At 45.0% G+C, this 21,082-nt stretch overlaps 1 protein-coding gene across 13 annotated transcripts in view; it reads left to right on the top strand.

The window, feature by feature from the left end:
- The window catches only part of PRMT7 (protein arginine methyltransferase 7), a 62,757-nt gene that overhangs the window by 18,497 nt on the left and 23,178 nt on the right, over positions 1-21,082 (top strand). For all 13 annotated transcript variants that reach the window (XR_002344579.1, XM_021094144.1, XM_021094146.1 and 10 more), the window contains 4 exons: positions 4,976-5,084; positions 14,853-14,965; positions 18,212-18,453; positions 18,673-18,853. Coding sequence is in view for 12 of the 13 variants with exons in the window: in XM_021094144.1 (XP_020949803.1) it covers positions 4,976-5,084; positions 14,853-14,965; positions 18,212-18,453; positions 18,673-18,853 (645 nt within the window). In the remaining variant the exon portion in view is untranslated. The remainder of the gene's footprint in view (positions 1-4,975; positions 5,085-14,852; positions 14,966-18,211; positions 18,454-18,672; positions 18,854-21,082) is intronic.

Genomic DNA, 21,082 nt, shown 5'->3' on the forward strand with positions numbered 1-21,082 from the left:
TCTCCAGGAGTTCATTTTCTTCCTCTGAAATCAGTGGTTCTCAGCCTTGGCTGCATGTCAGAATCATGAGGAGCTTTAAAAAATACTGATACTTCGTCAGTTGTCCCCCAGCCTCCTGATTTTAATTTAATTGTTCTGGGATGTGGCCTCAGAATTGGGATTTTTGAATGTGCATCTAGGTTGAGATATGCTACCTTCAGTGTCCCCACAGAGCCAGGTTATCTTACTACATTTACCAGTAGTTTGCCAATCTGCTATTTTTTTTTTCTTTTTAATGCCACGCGTGTGTCATATGGAAGTTCCCAGGCTAGGGGTCGAATCAGAGGTGTAGCTACTGGCCTATACCACAGCCACAGCAACTCGGAATCTGAGCCGCATCTATGACCTACCCCAAAGCTCACAGCAACACTGGATCCTTAACACACTGGGTGGGGCCAGGGATCGAACCTGCATTCTTGTGGATACTAGTGAGGTTCATTGCTGCTGAGCCACAACAGGAACTCCTTGCTGTTTCTTTCCTTTCCTAAAACAGTAAACATGTTATTTTTTGATAATATAAATAATACATATCACTAGAGGAAATTTGATAAATAGAAAATAAAACAAATTTTTAATGCACAGTTAACCATGTTAAAATGTTGGTGTATTTTCTTCCAAGCTTTTGGGAAGGGGGCATGTATATAAGCACTTTGCCCTTCAAAATATGGTTCATATGGTGATTGAGCTGCAGACAAATCCCTAATCAACAGTGGCTTAAACACTTTTTTTTAAAGCTTTTTGCTTTCTTATGTAAAATCTGGAATTTAGCACTCTAGGCTATTCTAGCCAGGATCTTTCCAGTTCCCCACCCCACAGGGTGGCCCGCATGCTTATGGTCCAGAAAGATGGCCAGTTTGGGTTAAAGAAATACCGTAGTGTGTTTGGAGAATAATGTCATCCAGAGCTGTGGCAAAGGGTGTCACAGTAGAAAAACTCAGAAAACTGGATTGTAGCCAGACTCTGGAGGACCTAAGTATCACAGTAAAGACTTGTAACTATCTTAAGTTTTCTTAACCTGAGATAAGAGTAATGGGTTTCAGGAGTTCCCACTGTGGCGCAGTAGGTTGAGGATCTGGTGTTGTTTCTGTGGCAGTGCAGGTTCAATCCCTGGCCTGGAACTTTCATATGCTGTGGATGCGGCCAAAAAGGGTGTGGGGAGGGAAGAGTAATGGGTTTTAGGTGTCCCTGAAAGTCCTGGGAAGGGTGTGTGTGCATGCACGCACGTGATTCTGTACACTTGTCTCAGGATTTCATAAAAATGATTAAGAGCCGTTTCTTTGCCTTTGGGGGAGTATTCAAGGCTTTTGAGCTGATAAAAAGAAAACAGTGTTTTAGGGTAGTTACCTTGATAACCTCAAGTAGTTTTTGTTATCTTTACAAATGAAGAAACTAAGAGCCAGAGAGGTTAAAGACTTAAGTCCCACAGTTGATAAGCAGGCGAGCTAGACCTAGAACTTGGTCTTTTGGTTCCTAATATGGTTCTCAGTCCTTAGTGGTAGCTTTGGTTGGAGGTGTGCTGTGCGTGTGTGAGAGAGTTTTCTAGTGTGGGTGTCTCGGGTGGGGGCAGGGATACCATGGACTCATAGGAGGAACTCAGAGGAAAATACTTTGGTGGGAAAGACAATGCATTGAATTTTGGAGGTGTTAAGTATGAGAGAACCGGCCCGGGGCAGGAACCAGTATATATATGGACTGTGAATTACAAATACAGAGCGACAACATGTTTTTTGATAGAATTGGTAAGACTCTTGGGTTTTTCTTTATTCCTAGCTCACTTACCTGGGTTTCTAATTCTCTCTTGCTGCTCTGGCTTGTAACTCTCAGACCTCTTCTGTTTGACTCTTGACATCTTATGATGGCCTCCCAGTTTGTGTTTTAGTGACCACCTGTTTGATCCTCTGTTCATCCTTTCTGTGGACTGCCCTGTGGTTTTCTGCTCTGCCTGAGCTGCATGGCAAGAGGAAAGACAGGTCCAGAATGAGAGAGAGAGAGAGAGAGAGAGAGAGAGAGCGCCAGAGAGAGAGAGCCTACTGGTCCCTAGAGACAGAAGTCTGAACCTTGAGAGGGGTGCACGTACAGGTGGATTTGGGACTCACTTGCTAAAGATGTGACAGGTGAAGCTGGCAATGTAGGTGGCTGTCCCAGGAGAGAGAGTAGACTGAAAAGAGCAAACCTTGGAACATGCCTCTGTTCAGGGGGCTGAGGGGAGAAAAGTGACCATAAAGTTAAGTTGAGGCAGACATGAAGAGACCCTAGAGGGCAGAGGCAGACTGCATGGAAATTGTGAGAAAGAGGGAGTGGTCAGCAGGTGTGGATATGAGAGAGCAGCACTAACAGAACTTTCTGATGATGAAATCTTCGATGGTAGTTCTAGCCAGTATGGTGGTCCCTAGCCACATGTGGCTGCTCAGCACTTGAAATGTAACTAGTATGACTGAGGAACTGAACTTTTAAATTTTATTCACTTGTAATTTACATTTAAATAGCTACACGTGGCTGCTGTATTAGCACAAGTGTAGAAGTTGCACAGGATGAGGAGTAAGAAAGCTGTTGGCGTGACAGCCTGGTTATTGATGACCCCTTTTAGGTGATGTTTTCAGGAGAGGGTAGGGTTGAGGAGAGGATGGAATATAAGAAATCACAAATATTGACTATAGGATTCTCTTTTAGTACATTTGAAAAGGAAAGAATATTTGGGGAAGCTGTATCGGTTACAGTGATTTCTGTGGTAAATGCCTTGAAAACAAGGCATGGTCCTGGCTTCCTCACTTTCTTTCTCCTATTTAAAGGCAAGAAAGAACTTTGCCAGGAATCTCTAGCAAACTTCTCCTTGGGTATCATTGACCAGTGTGAGGTTAAATATCGTTTGACTTATTACTTCATTGACCTGACAAGAAAGATTCAGTTACCCTTAGAACAGACAGGTGCACTACTTGAAGGAAGGTCATTTACCCAAACTGATTTGCAGGGCAGGGGAGGAACGGAATGGTTCTGGGAAGTCAACTCAGAGTTCATTCCAGATAGTGTTTGGGGTGTGTTCTTGAGTTGTTGGTGGCTGAGGAGGAGACTATGGACGACAGAGCCTGAAGGGTCGGCAGAGGAGATAAATGATAGATAAAATAGTTTATTTTTTCTTTTTTTTTTTGTTTCTTAGGGCTACACCTGTGGCATATGGAAGTTCCCAGGCTAGGGGTCAAAGCTGAGCTAAAGCCAATGCCAAATCTGAGCCTCGTCTTCGGCAAACTATACCACAGCCTCAGGGCAACACCAGATCTTTAACCCACTGAACGAGGCCAGGGATCGAACCCGTGCCCTCATGGATGCAAGTTAGGTTCATTACCACTGAGCCACAATGGGAACTCCTTAAATGATAGATAAAAGAGAGGAGGACTGAGAGGGTGGTATATGTTAGTGGTGCTTTTGGGGTGGAGGCATAGTGATTGGTGAGAACTGAGGATTTGAGGCCTTCAGACTACAGCAAAACCAGCCAGCCAGATCAGGTCCTAGAAATAATTTGAAACAGATTGTGAAGACTTTTTCCTCTCTGACTGAGCATATATGCACTCTTTATAGAAGAGTATAACATTTTCCTCTTGATTATAGTAAAAAGTGTGTTCATGACAGAAAATTTGGGTGATGCAGAAAAGGACCTAGAAAAAAAATGGAACTTGTGTCATTGTGACCAGTCACTACATCATTTAAAAAAATTTTCTCTGTGTGTGTGTGTTTTGTTGCATGTGCATCTGTATGTTTTATGTAGTAACATGGTCGGGCTGTGCTGTCTAAATTGGGCAAGCCAGAAAGTAAGAGTTGGAGGAGCTTATGTTTAGGGACGTGCGAAGGGCTCAGGGAAGACTTTTGTGGGGGGATTTGTGATGCCCTGGGAAATTGGGTTTGCTTTGGCATGTTGGGTTAGGGCAGGGAAGGCTCAGGCTTGCGGAAGATCATTTCAGCTGTAGCATTGGTAGTGTGTGCGTGTGTGCACACATGTGTGCATGCACACTGAGGGGCTTGGGAGGGGAGTAAGGCTGGGTAAAGTAAGGTGGTGCACTGTAGAGGGCCTCAGATACAGTAAGGAAATATAAGCTGTGTTCTGCTAGCAGTGGGGGTTTGAGACAGTGTTAAGCAGGAGAGTGACCTGTTACACTTAACATCCAATACAGTTATAGTCTCCCTTTGTTCTAAAGAGCACATACCGGCGGAGTTCCCATCACGGCTTAGCAAAAACGAATCTGACTAGTATCCATGAGGACACAGGTTCGATGCCTGGCCTCACTCAGTGGGTTAAGGATCTGGTGCTGCCTTGAGCTGTAGTGTAGGTCGCCGACACAGCTTGGATCTGGCACTGCTGTAGCATAGGCCGGTGGCTACAGCTCCAATTTGACCCCTAGCCTGGGAACCTCCATATACCGAGGGTGTGTCCCTTAAAAAAAAAAAAAAAAAAAAAAGACGGATAAAAATAAAGAGCACATGCATTTCCCATCCCAGGTCACAGATCATGGTTTTGTGAAGCAGGTCCCCTTCCTGGCTTCTTCTAGCTTAGCTGATGCCATCCTTACAAGGTAGTGCAACCTCCTTGGGACCCACCCTTCATCCTCGGGTGCCTCATATGTAATGGAAACTCCTAGCTGCAAGTTAAATCCAACAGAATCTCATCCTTCTGTATTCATTTCCATGACACACATTTGGAGATTAAAGTATTTAAGTTATGTAGATGAAGTCTTGTCAATTTATATCAAATCAGCCTAATGAAATGTTTTGCCTATCTCAAATGGTAACAAAGCTCCATTTTGTATATTCAGGAAGAAATTGTATAGTGGAGGCCTCTTTTACTTCAGATCTTACAGCCAAAATTAAGGCATATTTCGCTAATCTTGGGTGTTAGGATGCTATTTATTGCTTCTTTTTATTTGTTTTTTTTTTCTCTAATATCTAGGTTTTTAAGCCTATGGCTGATGCTGCAGTGAAGATTGTAGAGAAAAATGGCTTCAGTGATAAGATTAAGGTTATCAACAAGCATTCCACTGAGGTGACCATAGGGTCGGGTAAGATCAGCACATCCTGTGCCAAAAGTTTTACCTGCTGTTGTAGGAAAGAGGAAAAGGTTTATTCCAGTTTCTGGGATAAATGTAGCCATATAATCACAGAGAATTGGGGCCTCTCCATGTGCAGGTCTAAAGATAAGTACTTTGCTTCTCTTATTAGTTTATTTCTCTACTAGTTAAAATAAATCAGGAATGAGTAAACCAGAGCTAATCAAGTGTAAGAGTGCTTGTGCTTAGGAAGTTGGATTTCTTGTGGGGCTCAGTGTGTCTGAGTTGTGAGTTTTATCAGACAGAAGTGAAACTAAGTTGACAGTAGAAAGAGGTTTGCTTACATCCAACATCCTGCCTCAGCTTCCAGTGTGAGAGATTTCCCTGTATAACTCAGTCTTTGTAGGTTTTCAAAATATTTTACATAGTCTAGAAATTTGAATTAGACTTCTAACATTTCACATGCCACTAATACCGGCAGAGCACGTGGAAAGATTTACAAAGAAGCTTCTAGGATGAGGTTATGGATATCATCATGGTTATTAAAAATGCAGTATTTTATTTTTTTTAATATTTTTAAATTTTATTTTATTTTTCATTTTCCAACGGCATATGGAAGTTCCTGGGTCAGGTATCTAATCCAAGCCACAGCTGCGGTAACACCTGATTCTTTAACCCGCTGCACCAGGCTAGGGATTGATCTCGAACCTCGTGAAGCAGCCTGAGCCACTGCAGAGACAACACCAGATCCTTATCCACTGCACCACAGTGTGAACTCCAAAAATATGGTATTTTAGAATAAAGCATCTGCCTAAAGTCAGCTTTTTCTCTCACTTAAGATTTTTTTATGGAGAATCTGAAACATGCATAAAAGAAGGGATTAGTATCCCCTTTATTTTTAAAGCATACCATACAGGAATTCTCTGCTGGCCTAGAGGTTAAGGTTCTGCATTGTTACCACTGTGGTGTGGGTTTGATCCCTTCCCCAGGAACTTCCACATGCTACAGGCACGGCACCCCGCTCTCCAATAAATAAGTAAACCAATCACTCAGTCAGTCAACCATACCATACCATACCATACCATACACATGTACGCATAAAAGATCGAACAGATCATCCCCCCATAGCACATGGAATTCTCTTGCCAAGGATCTAATCCATGCTGCAGCTGCATGCCATTGCCAAATCCTTAACTCACTGCACCTGGTCGGGGATCAGACCTGTGCTGCCACATAGGCAACACCGGATCCTCAACCCACTGTGCCACAGTGGGAATTACTATCATCCCATTTTTAATCAACATTATTATTATATTTTTTGCTTTTTAGGGACACACCCATGGCATATGGAGGTTCTCAGGCTAGGGATCTATAATTGGAGCTACAGCTGCTGGCCTATACCACAGGCACAGCAGTGCCAGATCCGAGCCAAGTCTATGACCTACACCGCAGCTCACGGCAATGCCAGATCCTTAACCCACTGAGCAAGTCCGGGGATCGAACTTGCAACCTTGTGGTTCCTAGTCAGATTTGTTTCTGCTGCGCCACGATGGAACTCCTTAATCAACATTATTTAGGTGTAACTTACATTAAGTGGATACACTCACTTGAAGTGTATAGTTTCAGTTCTGACAAACACATTTGTAACCACTTCCACTATCAAGATAATAGAATATCTCCATCATGCTCAGAGGTTCCTTATGACCCTTTACAGTCATTTCCCACCCCCCAACCCCCCCATATCCCTGGCCCTAGGGATCTTCTTTCTTCAATATAAGTTAAATTGGCCTTTTCTAGAGTTTTGAGTAAGTGAAATCATACGGCGTGTGCTCGTTTGTGCTTTTCTGTAGCACGATGCTTTTAAGTTTTGTCTTCAGTATTTTAAGTGTCAAAAATTATCCTCAACAGTTCCTGCTGTGATGCAGCAGGATTGGTGGCTTCTTTGAAGTACCAGGACACAGGTTTGATCCCTGGCCTGGCACAGTGGGTTAAGAACTCGTTGTCACTATAGAAATATAGTATAGGTTGCAGCTGCAGCTCAGATCTGATCCCTGGCCTGGGAACCTCATATGCCATGGGGTGGCCATAAAAGAAAAAAGAAAAAAAACAAAACAAAACTCCCCCCACAACAGACACACACATACTTCGCATTCTCTTAAAAAAAAAAAAAAAAAAAAAGAATTATTCTTCAAGTTCCTGTTGTGGCTCAGAGGTGTAAGAACCTGACACAGTGTCCACAAGGATATTGGTTTGATCCCTGACCTCGCTCGGTAGGTTAAGGATCCAGTTTTGCTGCAAGCTGGGGCATAGTTTGCAGCTGCAGCTTGGATCCATTGTTGCTGTGGCTGTGACATAGGCCTGCAGCTGCAGCTTGGATCCATTGTTGCTGTGGCTGTGACATAGGCCTGCAGCTGCAGCTCCAGTTCAGCCCCTAGCCGGGGAACTTCCATATGGCACAGGTGCAGCCGTAAAAAGAATCATTCCCTTCTATGACTGAGCAGTGCTTCATGTGTGTACATTCCATAATCTGTTCATCCTTTCGCCTGTTGATGAACATGGGTATTTTCTTGGATCCTTTTTTTTTTTTTTTTTTTTTTGGCCACACCCACTGCATATGGAAGTTCCTAGGCCAGGGATGGACCAGCTGTGGCCTATGCTGCAGCTGTGGCAACACTAGATCCTTAATCCACTGTGTTGGGCTGGGGATAGAACTGTGCCTCAGTAGCGACCCAAGCCACCACAGAGACAACACTGGATCCTTAACCTGCTGCACCAATAGGAACTCCCAATGATGTTTTCTTTTGTGGTATTTGATCTTCTGTCATGTACATCTAGTGAACTTTTCACTTCTGATACTGTATTTTTCACCTCTAAAAGTTCCCTTTGATTCTTTTTAAAAACTTAATCCTCATAGATTCATTGTGTTCCTTTAAATAGTTAACATATAATAATAGTTAACATATCAGCTATTTTAGCATCCTTATCTTTTTTTTATTTTCTTATTTTTAGGGCCATACCTGCGGCACATGGAAGTTCCCAGACTAGGGATCAAATCAGAGCTACAGCTGCTGGCCTGCTCCACAGCCACATCAACGCAGGATCCAAGCCTCATCTGTGACCTGCACCGCAGCTCACGGCAACGCCAAATCCTTAATCCACTGATGGATGCCAGGGATCAAACCTGCATCCTCATGGATACTAGTTGGATTTGTTTCCACTGTGCCACATTGGGAACTCCAAATCCTTGTCTTTTATTCAACTGCTTCTCTGTCTTCTCTGGGTTTGTTCTGTGGGTAAATTTTTATTCTGGTTTTGGGTCCTGTTTTCCTTCTTTGCATGTCTAGTAATTTTTATTTGGATATTGTGTATGTTGGAGATTTGCATTGCTGAGTGGTGGGTTTTGTTGTCTTCCATTAAAAGCTTTGCATGCAGTTGGGTTTCTTGCAGATCAGTTTGATTCTTTCAAGGCTTGTTGTTATTGTTGGGCCACACGTGCAGCAGCTCAATGTGGGATCTCAGTTCCCAGACCAGAGATTGAACCTGGTCTGTAGTGGTGAAAGTGCCAAATCCTAACAACTAGACCACCAGGAAACTCCCTCAGTACTTGTTTTAGAGCTTTGTTGGAGCAGGGTTAGAATAGATTTCTAGATTTCAAGATTTCTCAGCTTCAGCACTATTGACATTTGGGGCCTGATGATTCTCTTTTTTTTAATGACTGCAATCTTGGCATATGGAAGTTCCCAGGCCAGGGATAGAACCCACACTTCACCTCTGCAGTGACCCGAGCTGATGCAATTGGATTCTTAACCCATTGTGCCACAGCGGGAACTCCTGGGCCTGATAGTTCTTTGCTGGGAGAGTTGTCCTGTGCATTGTGGAATGTTTACCCCTGTCTCTGGTAGAATTTGAGAGCACCTCCCTCTTTTCCACACCATTTGTGCCGACCAAAAATGTCTCCAGATATTGCCAGTGTCCCGGGTGTGTGGGGGGAGCTGGGGGCAAAATCTCCTCCTATTGAGAACTCCTGCTCTAAGCCTACTTTAGCCATACTAGTACAGCATGACTTTTCTGGGGTCCCTGCCGAGTGCCTGGGTGCTGGCTAATCAGAACTAGAATGTTTCTCAGTTCTCTGAGCTCTGGAAATTGTTCAGCTTATAGCTACATGGTCATCCTTTGCTGGCCTTCTAGAGGCTTACCCCATGTGTATTTAGCAAGAGCACAATGTATTTGTGCAGATTTCTGAAGCCCTTTTTTCCCTGTAACTTCGTCTCTAGTTCTCTCCCTTGCAAATCCCAGCCACTTTCACTTCCCTGGACTCCACTTGCTATCTCCTTATCTCAGTAAGACACTTTGTTCTGCTTGGCTTCTCACTCTGTGTACTGAGGTCTGGAAAGTGCCTGCTGGCTGGAAGCCTGGGCAGTAGAAAGGGTCACCTTGTTTCCCATTGTTCAAGATCTGAAAACATTTGTTTCACGTATTTTACCTGGTTTTCTGGTTGATTACAGTGGTGGATAAATCTGAACCTAGTTACTCCCTTTTGGCCTGAGGTGGAGATCTTGACAGTGCAGCAGCTGACCTGTGGAGCAGTTTTTGCCGTGTTACTGACTCTATGCTCTGCCCTGTGCCTCCTCCAGGCGTGTCTTGTTCACACACACCCTGTAGTAGACCAGGCCTCTTATATACTTTCTTAATATTTTTCTAAGTAGTGCTTATTATTGTAGTAATCAAATAATTATGTAATTATGTATTCATTGTCTATATCCCCTCAGAGCTGAAGCATCCTGAATTCATGGACTGTGTGGTCTTATTAATTTATTCCATTCTATAACTTGACACAGGGCCTGGCACATGAAAGAATGCAGTAATATTTGTTTAGTGAGTAGATTGTCAACTCTGCTCAGTCCTTAGCCTTTTATAAATGGTACTTTGTTTGTACTCCTTCAGCTTGACAAGTAGCTTCCTCACTGTCAAGGTTGGTAGTCTTTCCTTTGCTTTTCAAACACTGCAGCTTTGGTACTGCTGCCATTCACGCCTGGGAGCCATCTCTTCCCAGGCCTCAGTGACATCTCCCAGGCTTGCTTCTCTTTTGCAGGTTCCTTTTTGCTCTCAAGTGCATATTTCCAAGCTTCTCTCTCTTTTTTTTTTTTTTTTTTTTTTTTTTTTTTTGTCTTTTTGCCATTTTCTTGGGCCGCTCCCACAGCATAGGGAGGTTCCCAGGCTAGGGGTCGAATCGGGGCTGTAGCCTCTGGCCTACACCAGAGCCACAGCAACGTGGGATCCGAGCCGCGTCTGCGACCTATACCACAGCTCACGGCAACACTGGATCCTTAACGCACTGAGCAAGGCCAGGGATCGAACCCGCAACCTCATGGTTCCTAGTCGGATTCGGGAACCACTGCGCCACGACGGGAACTCCCAAGCTTCTCTTCTGAAGCTTTTAAAATGGCATCTGAGTTGGTTGCTTATTCCTCCAGAGATGGATTGTACACTGAGGCATGTGGAGCAGTCTGCTTGGGTTGGCATTAATTCAACCATCCAGTCATCTGGTGAAGCCTTTAGAGGCACCTGGGGGTAACTGCCCCTCCTCAGGCTCCCCTTGCACTCTCTGTACCCTTCTACCTTAGTACTCACAGGGAAACTCATTGGATCACAAAGCTTCCTTCCTTCCTCCCTCCCTCCCTTTTTGGGGCCACGTGGAAGTTCCTAGGCTTGGGGTCAAATCGGAGCTACAGCTGCTGGCCTACAGCACAGCCACGGCAGTGCCGGATCCTTAACCCATCGAGCAAGGCAAGGGATCAAACCTGTGTTCTCATGGACTCTAGTTGGATTCATTTCTACTGTGCCACAATGGGAACTCCCCAAAGCTTTATTTTTGAAGCAAATTTGGACAATAAATAGTTTTAAGTTAAATAATTGGCTTAAAAATTATTCAGGGAGTTCCTGTCGTGGCGCAGTGGTTAACAAATCCGGCTAGGAACCATGAGGTTTCGGGTTCGGTCCCTGGCCTAGCTCAGTGGGTTAACGATCCGGCGTTGCCGTGAGCTGTGGTGTGGGTTGCAGACGCGGCTCGGATCCTGCGTTGCTGTGGCTCTGGTGTAGGCTGGTGGCTACAGCTCCGATTCGACCCCTAGCCTGGGAACCTCCATATGCCGTGGTAGCGGCCCAAGAAATAGCAAAAAAAAAAAAAGAAAAAAAAATTATTCAGAAGGTAGAGTTGGCAGGGCTTGGTGATTGATTGGTTGTAGGGGTGATGGTGAGGAATCAGGAATTCAGTTAATGGCATTTCTGTTGTGGTTCAGTGGTAATGAACCTGATGAGTAACCATGAAGATGTGGGTTAGATCCCTGGCCTCACTCGATGGGTTAAGGATCTGGCATTGCTGTGAGCTATGACATAGGTTGCAAACGACTTGGATCCCACATTGCCGTGGCTATGGTGTAGGCTCGCGGCTATAGCTCTGATTCAACCCCTAGCCTGGGAACTTCCATATGCCATATGCCTCAGGTATGGCCCTTAAAAGAATTCAGCTAATGTTTGCTGGGTGCTAGGCCTTGTTCTGGGCACAGGGGTGCGATGGTGAACAGGCCAATCAGGGTTCCTGCTCTCCTGGAGCTAGTCAGGCACCCTTGGGTTTTAGGACTGTGTGACTAGTTGGGCCACTCACTGCGGTGGCAACATCGGAGGGAGGAGCAGATGCGTGTGAGTGGGATGCAGTTGGCTCAGAGTATTTCATTTGGAGTCGGGTGTGATATCAGGATGGGCAGTGACTCGGGAGAGTGGTCTCTACACCCGGAACTTTTCCTCAGCCTCTTTTCATGTCATGCTGCCATTGAGCACCCATGTACTGCAGGGAAGTGCCAGGTTTTACCTTTGTTACCCTGACCACCACCACGTGAAGCATATCCTGTTACTTGATCTTCTTTTTACAGATGAAGTGACTGATAGTCAGGACTGAGGATTCAGGGCTAAAAAGTGGGATCTGAGCCCAGGTCCCTGACTCAGGTTCAACCTCTCTCTACTGCACCTTTTCTTACATCATCCATGATACTTTTGTTTTCAGTTTTTAATGTTTTATTGAAGTATAGTTGATTTACAATGTTGTGATAATTTCTGCTCTACAGCAAAGTGATTCAGTTATACATATGCACACACCCATTCTTTTTCAGATTCTTTTCCCATATAGATTACTACAGAATATGGGGAAGAGTTGCCTGTGCTATACTGCAGGTCCCCATTGGCCAATCATTCCATATACCACAGTGTGCATATACCAGTTCCAAACCCCTATTCCATCCCTCCCACACACCTGTCCCCTTTGGTAATCGTAAGCTTGTTTTCAGAGTCTCTGAGTCTGTTTCTGTTCTGCAAATAAGTTCATTTTTGTCCTTTTCTAAGATTCCACGTATAAGTGATGTCATACGATGTTTATCTTTCACTAACTTCACTTAGTGTGATAATCTCTGGGTCCATCCATGTTGCTGCAAATGGGATTTTCTTCCTTCCTTCCTTTATTTCTTATGGCTGCACCTGTGGTATATGAAAGTTCCCAGGCCAGGGATTGAATCTGAGCTGCAGATGCAGCAACACTGGACTTTACCCACTGACCCATTGCACTGGGCAGGGAATCGAACCTGTACCTCCACAGCAACCCGAGCTGCTGCAGCTGGATTCTTAACCCACTTTGCCATAGTGGGAACTCCTCTATTTCATTCTTTTTTTTACTGCTAAGTAATGTTCTAGTGTATATATATATATCACATCTTTATCCATTTCCTCTGTCAGTGAACATTTAGGTTGCTTCCATGTCTTGGCTATTATAGATAGTGCTGCAGGGAACATTGGGGTGCATGTTTTTCTCCGGATAGATGCCTAATAGTGGGATTGCTGGATCTGTGTTGGTAGTTTCAGTTTTAGTTTTTTGGGGAACCTCCATACTGTTTTCCACAGTGGTTGTACTAGTTGACATTCCCACCAGCAGTGTAAGAGGTTTATGTTTTCTCCACCTCTTCTCTAGCATTTATTGTCTGTAGACTTTTTTATTTTTATTTTTTTCTTTTTAGGGTCACACCTGAGGCATATAGAGGTTCCCAGGCTAGGGGTCTAATCTGAGCTACAACTACTAGCCTACACCACAGCCACAGCAACTCCAGATCTGAGCCGTGTCTGCGGCATACACCTCAGCTCATGGCAATGCCAGATCCTTAACCCATTGAGCGAGGCCAGGGATTGAACCCACAACCTCATGGTTCCTAGTCAGATTTGTTTCCACTGAGCCACATTGGGAACTCCTGTTTGTAGACTTTTTGATGACAGCCATTCTGGCTGGTATAAAGTGGTACCTCATAGTTGTTTTGATTTGCATTTCTCTAATAATTAGTGATGTTTGAGCATCTTTTCATATTTTTTTTTGCCATCTGTCTTCTTTGGAGAAATGTCTGTTTAGATCTTCTGCCCATTTTTTGATGGGGTTGTTTTTTTGATATTGAACTGCATGAGTTGTTTGTATCCATGATAACTTATGTTCTGTGTAGGGAAGATGAGTAGGCTTTGTCAAATTGTAATTCATGAGCCATTCAAAGTATTTACAGTTGATTCTCCATGATGAATAGCACCTTCCAAAGTTTATTTTGTCTTGGCTCATTAAAAGTTGTAATTTTAGAAGTAACACTATATTACATTATAGAGGTTTAAAAAATAGAGTTTAACAGAAAGACCTTCCATAATCCTACTCTCCTAAGAAAAACTTAGTTGGGGGATTGTTTGGTAGCAGGAAACTAACTGGATTAAGGGGGATTTCATGTAAGGAACTGAGATTCTGAATCCCGCATCTCAGTTGCATCAGTGGGTGTCAGCGCTGTCAGCCTCTCTCTTGCTTTGGTTTTCTCTCCTTCTCTGCAGCCTAGAAATACTAGAAGTACCAGGATTCAGTGTTTGCTTTTCAAGTAATTTTAGCTAGTTTAGCATTTAATAGTTTGTTATCTCTCCAGTTGCTAATTAGAATGAAAAATTTTCCATGTATTTTAATTGATTTGTTTTCTGTTTTGAATTGTTTATTCGTATTTTTGCCTCGTTTTCTTTTTGTGTATAGTTTTCTCATCAGTTTTATAAGTCCCTTGCAATATTAAACATAGAGAAAAACTGAAAGAGTTGTACTCTGAATACTCATGTTTTCTCTTTTTGAAAAAGTTTTATTGATGAATAGTTGATTTATAGGGTTGTGTTAATTTCTGCTCTACAGCAACACTCATATTCTCTCTCTCTCTCTCTTTTTTTTTTTTTTTTTTTTTTTTTTTGTCTTTTCTAGGGCTGCTCCTGCGGCACATGGAAGTTCCCAGGCTAGGGGTCGAATCGGAGCTGTAGCCGCTGGCCTGCGCCACAGCCACAGCAACGTGGGATCCGAGCCTCGTCTGCAACCTATACCACAGCTCACGGCAACGCCGGATCCTTAACCCACTGAGCAAGGCCAGGGACCGAACCTGCAACCTCATGGTTTCTAGTCGGATTCGTTAACCACTGAGCCTCGATGGGAACTCCCAACACTCATATTCTCTTAATACAACTTGCCAGTTAGCATTTTGATGTGTACGTGTGTATCAATGTGGATTTTTTTCTGCTGAACTGTTGGAAAGTCAGTTGCAGACATGATGACACTTCTAAATACTTCAGCATATGTATAAGCTTTCAATTTAATGACCTACGAACCTTTTGTCTTTATTTATTTGCTGTAAATACTTGTTTTAATCTGTTGCTTGCTTCTGACTCATTGCTTATGTTTCTCAGATGGTGACATGCCATGCCGTGCCAACATCCTGATCACAGAGCTGTTCGACACAGAATTGATTGGGGAGGGAGCGCTGCCCTCCTATGAACACGCACACAGGCATCTTGTGCAGGTTTGGGACTAAGGGCCTCCCTCAGGCAAATTGCTGCAGTCTCAGCCGGCTCACACAGCTCTCACTGGTGCAGCACATTCTACACAGCCTGACCCTTCAGTATCCCTATACACCCTTGGGCATCCTTTGATTCCTATAAGACTCTGGTTCTCCTCAGTTGTGACTTCTGTGGCTCTTGAATGCCAGGTCTTAGAGTCAAAAGACTAGAAACTCTGCTTAAATTCAGTTCGATTCAGCAGACGTTCTTTGAATGTCATCTGTGTATAAGGTGTTTGGCATCCAGGCAGACCAGGCAGACATGTGAGACATCCTTCTTGCTTCTAAGACCCACACTGGTCAGCAGGGTTCAGGACCTGATGGGCCAAATGGAGAAGTAGGCAGAAGCACCACTGACATTTAGTGCAGGGCTGATAGAAAAGGTCAAGGGTCAGGAAGGAGATGAGGGCATGTGTGGAGAGGGTAGAATTTGTAAAGGCACTGAGGAGGAGAGAGGTCCCAGTGGGGCACCCGTTTGGTAGGTCAGTGAGAACACCAGCCTCTGGTGCTTGTAAGCTAATCGTGGAGCATAGGGTGGGGAGTGGAAAGCCTTGAATGCCAGCCATTCCAGATGAAGGGGTTTGAGTGGTCATCATCTTTGACAGTTGTTTTGAGAAGGGAGAGACCTGATGAAAATGTTATTTTAGAGGCATTGGTCTTTTTTGTTGGGGGTGGTGAGGCCTATACCCACGCATGTAGAAGTTCCCTGGGCCAGGGATCGGACCTGAGCCACTGCAGTGACAGTGCTTGATCCTTAACCCTCTACCACAAGGGAATTCCTGGCCTTACTTTTTTATAGGCATAAACTGGGAGGTGGAAACTCATAGGCAGAGGCTAACTGGGGAGGTGTGAGTGTCTGCTTCTGCTGGCACCTGCTCTGTGGGCACTGTTCACATGAGCCTGTGACCGCCTTAGCCCAGGAGCCTTCTTAGATGTTCTTAGTGTCCCCAGAGTGGGCAAGAGGGCTCCTTCCTGGGTGGGTGAGGCCAGAGACCACATTAATCACATGGTCAGCATGTGATGGTGACTGTCCTGCACATCTCTGTGCTACGTGAGATGTCTTGTCTCCCAAAATCAACATCCTTTTCTGGTAACTTTGGTAGAAATTATTTCTATTTCTTCACATTAAAACCATTAATTAGGGTAAATCCCTGAAAGAGAGAACAAAGATATTTAGGAGTATATTAATGTTGCCCAATTTGTCTTTCCTCTAATTCATGTAGTCATTAAAAGGTGTATTGGCAGCTGTCCTCAGCTTCCTTTCCCAGCTGGTCTGCAGCAGCCAGGTGTGTGTGTCTACTCTCACCACTGTCCTGATCTGCTCCGCCTCTGTCTGAGCTTGAAGGAAGTATGGCAGTACCCAGTCCCTTTACCCTTGCCCTCTTCCTCCTATTTTGGAAGTCATGGGACTGGGTGCTGGAGCACCTGACAGTCCCTGTAGTGTTGCAGTGACCCAGGAGTTGATCTCAGAAGACACAATTATTGGTGTCTTCATTTTCTCAGCCCTTTTCTGGGTACCAAGAATACATGTGTGAACTCCTGGGGAGGTGGGGGTGGTGAGTAAGTTGTCACAGTATAGTTTGAAGTCCACTCTGATGGTGATCCATGGGGTGAGATCCTGCTCCCTCTGGTGGGGAAGGCGGGGAGATCAGGGAAGAGGAAGCGAGAGCTGAATCAGTCTTGAGAGTGAACAGGGGTTGGCCTGGCACCTGGGGGTAGTCAGGGCCGAGATCAGCCTGTACAAAGATGTGAAGATGAGTCGGATTATGTGGGATGTAGGGTTGGAGGGAAGTCTGGAGGGCTGAGCAGACCCTGACCAAGAAGAGCTTCTGTGCTCCGGAGGGCAGTGTGGTAGCTCAGAAGGGTTTGATGTCAGGTTTATGCCGGCACATGTGTGGAGAACAGCTGAGGTATAGCATTAGAGGCAGGAAGACTAGTTAGAAGGTGATTGAAGCTGTCCAGGAGCTGGGCTGAGGGCCTTATTAGCTAAGGGCATAGAAATGGACCCAGAGAGGTAGACTCGGAGAAGAGCAAGGTGGTCAAGGACTTGTTATTACTTTGATGTGGAGGCATTGAGGATGATGTCAGGGCTTAAGGTTTGGGCAGCTGGCTTGGATGGTGGTGCTCTCTGTTGGCTGAGAGTCTGGGAGGAGGAGCAGGCCTGGGAGGGTGGGGCAGAGGTGACTTGGTTGGTTTAGACAGAGTTTGAGCTGAGGGTAAGCCAAGTAGAGAGGACCAAGAGGCAGTTGGATACAGGGTATTTGGTAAATGAAGATGGAGTGGTTGAGGTCAAGCTTAAGGAAGAGTGTATGGAAGGAAGAAAGGATGGTCCAGACTGGGGGGTTGGACAGGGGCACAGCCTTGTGAAGGAGACCAGGGTGGGCAGAGCTGTGCTTCTGATCCAGAGCTGTGTCTGGAAACAGTTTTGGTGTCACAGTTGAGAAGGGGGTGCTACTGTCATCTTGAAGGTATAGGCCAGGGTTGTCAAACATCCTACAACACTCAGAGCAGCCCTCATAGCAAAGGATCATCTGGCCCAGAAGGTCACTAGTGCTGGGGTAGAGAAAGTCTGTGCTTGTGCTTTACATGTGGTCGCAGCTGTGAGTGTCCCCTTTGTGGCTGGGCCCCTAGTGCCTGGTGTGTAGAGGATGTCAGATGAGTGAATGGGGTAGGAGGGATACTGAATGGGGGAGTGTAGCCAGAGCCCAATGAGGAGGGCGTTAGCAGTGCCCGGTTAGGCCAGGAGATCAAAATGGTTGAGGATAGGATGGACACTTGTCCATTGGGCTGTGCAGGAAGAGGTGTCTGGATGAGAGCTGCATGGAAGGGAAGCTCCAAGCCTAGTGCCAGGGTTCCTGCCTTGCAGGAAGCCTTGGACTCTTTCTTCAAAGTTGCTGTGGGAGTTAATTGGCATGATGACAATTAAAGTTTATTTTTGGAGTATTCAAGAGTGTCAGGTAGCTAGGAACTTACCTGACATAAATCATCTTAGGCATAATGTGTATTCGTTCTGAAGTCTAGTTTCTTTTCTTTTTTTCCTAGGACACTGGCCTGAAAACTGTTTGCTCTCCTAATAGTGATAAGGCATTAGATGTTACTAAACCTGCCTAATACTAAGGAATAAACTTCTTTTGCTCAATGGGAATTACTGTGGGTCAACATAACTATTTTTTTTTTTTTTTATTCTTTTGTTTAATTTTTTTAACTTAGGAAAATTGCGAGGCGGTGCCTCACAGAGCAACTGTCTATGCTCAGCTGGTGGAGTCCAGGAAGATGTGGTCATGGAACAAGCTGTTTCCCATCCATGTTCAGACTAGCCTTGGAGAGCAGGTCATTGTTCCCCCCTCGGAACTGGAGAGGTGCCCTGGTGCGCCCTCTGTCTACGATATTCAGCTGAACCAGGTCTCGCCTACTGACTTCACTGTCCTCAGTGATGTGCTGCCGATGTTCAGGTACCAAGGAGCCACCCAGGGTTATGGTGCTTGGAGACATTTGGTAGAACTGGGTCTTTGGCAATTCTTTCTGACATCAGCCCCTAGCTGATGTCCCATGCCTCTGAAGGCAGGAATCCATTGCAAACAATTCTCATGGCTGGTGAGGTCACCATAAAAGCTTAAGAAGAGAGTGTGTGAGCCTAAAAAATGCTTCAGTTCCTGAATATTCTTCCACAGTGTGGACTTCAGCAAGCAAGTCAGTAGTTCAACAGCCTGCCACTGCAGGTACTTTGAACCTTTGGCATCAGGCCGAGCTCAGGTGGTTCTCTCCTGGTGGGACATTGAAATGGACCCCGAGGGGAAGATCAAGTGCACCATGGCCCCCTTCTGGGCACAGTCGAACCCGGAGGAGCTCCAGGTAAGAGACAGGAGCTGAGCACATTCTCATGGAAATCAGGAAACTTGTCGACTTACGGTCATGGGAAAGGAGCACGCTGGACCTTAGATCTACAGGAATTTAGAGATAGAAGGGTCAGAATCAATGTCAAAGAAGAGTTTAACCAAAAAAAAAAAAAAAAAAGCAAGGCTTTGAGTAAGCTGTCAGACCTCTCTGCCTTGTGGGCAATAGCAGTAGGCACAGTAAGCCATAGGGCAGCTTTGGTGTACTGGCTCTCCTGCATCCTGGCACAGCCACTCATAGACCCCTACCCTGCCCACTCCGCCCCAGTAATCCCCCGGGGTCCTCAGATTAGCTTGGAATAGAGAAATAGAGCCATTCTGCAGCCTCGTCTTTTGTGGCCTCAAAATCTTCCTTCTTCAGCTCAATGTAAAGTGGGTGGAAGATGTGAACTACAGAAAAGGAAATACATATTATATTGCTCTTTAACGTGTGAAAAGTTGTTCAGCCTCACTCTGAACCATGCAAATTTAAACTGCAATGAAATAGCACTTTCACCTATTAGGGAATAAAGTTGAAAGTTTTCACTTTGTTGGTGGAGCCATGAGGCGGAGCAGGAAAGTGATGATCAGGGCATCCTGGAGCACAGCAAGGCCCACAGTCCGTTGGTATGGGAAGTGATGCCTATCTAGACATTTGGGCTCTGGATGGATTTGTATAGATGTAGAATGACATGTGTGCCAGGAGACTCGCTGCAGCCCTGATTTAATAGAAAAGACTGGAAGAACCTAGAGGCCATCTTTAGGGACTGGCTAAGTCCATTCTCCTGCATCCACTCAAAGGGCAAGGTGGCTCTCTCTGCACTGAGGTGGAACAATCAAGGTAGATCAAGTGAAACAAAGAGAGCCACAGATATGTGCTGTGCCAGTGTTGGTGTTAACTAAAAATAATAAGCATGTATGTGTTTATGAGTGTATCTGTGTGGTGCATGGTATAAGGGTGTCTTTGGAAGAACTCACAGAAATTGGTAAAAATGATTGCTTCTTGGAAGGGGGCTGGAGATTAAGGGTGGAAAGGAAGCTTCTTTTTCACTCCATAACCCTTTTATATCTTTTGAGTTTTCTCTTATGAGCATGTGTTACCCATACACACACAAGGGAAAAAAGTGGGAAAGGTGCTTCAGGGCCACGGAGTGAAACTTCCCTCTCTGCCGGAAGGCCTGGGCACCATCCTCTGTGTGTTCTGACTTCCTGTTACCACTGGCTGGGCCCTGGCTTTCTTTTAATTGCTCATGTGCTGCTTCTGGATATACACATGGTGTCTTCAGAGAAGGCCTTAGCAGCTCCCTCGCTTACTGCTTAGGCTGAAGGGTCGTGACTGCTGAGGGATTGTGGTCTCTTGGGCCAGTGAGCTCCTTTAGCTCCACTCTGCACAGCCTTGATCTTCTGCAGACTGAATGTGTGTATGTGTGTCTCTGTGTGTGTATGTATATGTTGGGGGAAAATCAGAGGAAATGAAATTGGCACTCGGCCGCTTTCTTCCTTTCCAGGAGAGTGATGGTTGCAAAATTAGCTTAAGAATTTCATAAAGATGTTAATACTTTTCATTTGCATATCTTCACAGTGCTTCTTACATAGATTTTCTCCTTGAATCTTCATATAAGACATGCTAGGTAACCACATAATGCCAGGCCTGGTGAGCGGAACAGGGCCTCATGTCTAGGCAGCAGTCATGAGTGCTTGTTCCCAGAGTATGGGGCTTGAGTCCTTTCTCTACCAAAGGTGACTTTCGGACTCTTAGGAGTTTGAAGAGCTGCTAATGAATCTCCTTTCTGACTTCACTGAAGTGCTCCTAATAAGCCCATCTCACCTCAGACAGTGGGTTCTGACTGTCATAGCTCTTTTAACATTTGGGCCTGGGAGGCTGCGTGTGTGGGAAGGACATGATGACAGGGAAGCACCGCAGGAGCGTGGGAGGGGTCACGGGAGGCTTCTCTATCTTTGGATCCATTTGCATAGAGAGGAATGAGTAACAGGGTTTAGAGATGCCCCCCCCGCCCCGTGTTATTGTTTTTTTTTTTTCCCCAGAATGTATCTGGTTAGATTTTCATTTTCTAGCTTTTATGTTCAAATAGACATCTTAGATGGGAATGTCACTCCTATGCCTTTTAGTTAAATTCAACACCAGGTAAGATAGAATGTGTCGACTGGGGGGCGGGGGCGAAAATAAATAAATAAATAAATAAAAAGC

The sequence above is a fragment of the Sus scrofa genome, chromosome 6 (assembly GCF_000003025.6).
Source record: "Sus scrofa isolate TJ Tabasco breed Duroc chromosome 6, Sscrofa11.1, whole genome shotgun sequence".
Classification (NCBI taxonomy): domain Eukaryota; kingdom Metazoa; phylum Chordata; class Mammalia; order Artiodactyla; family Suidae; genus Sus; species Sus scrofa.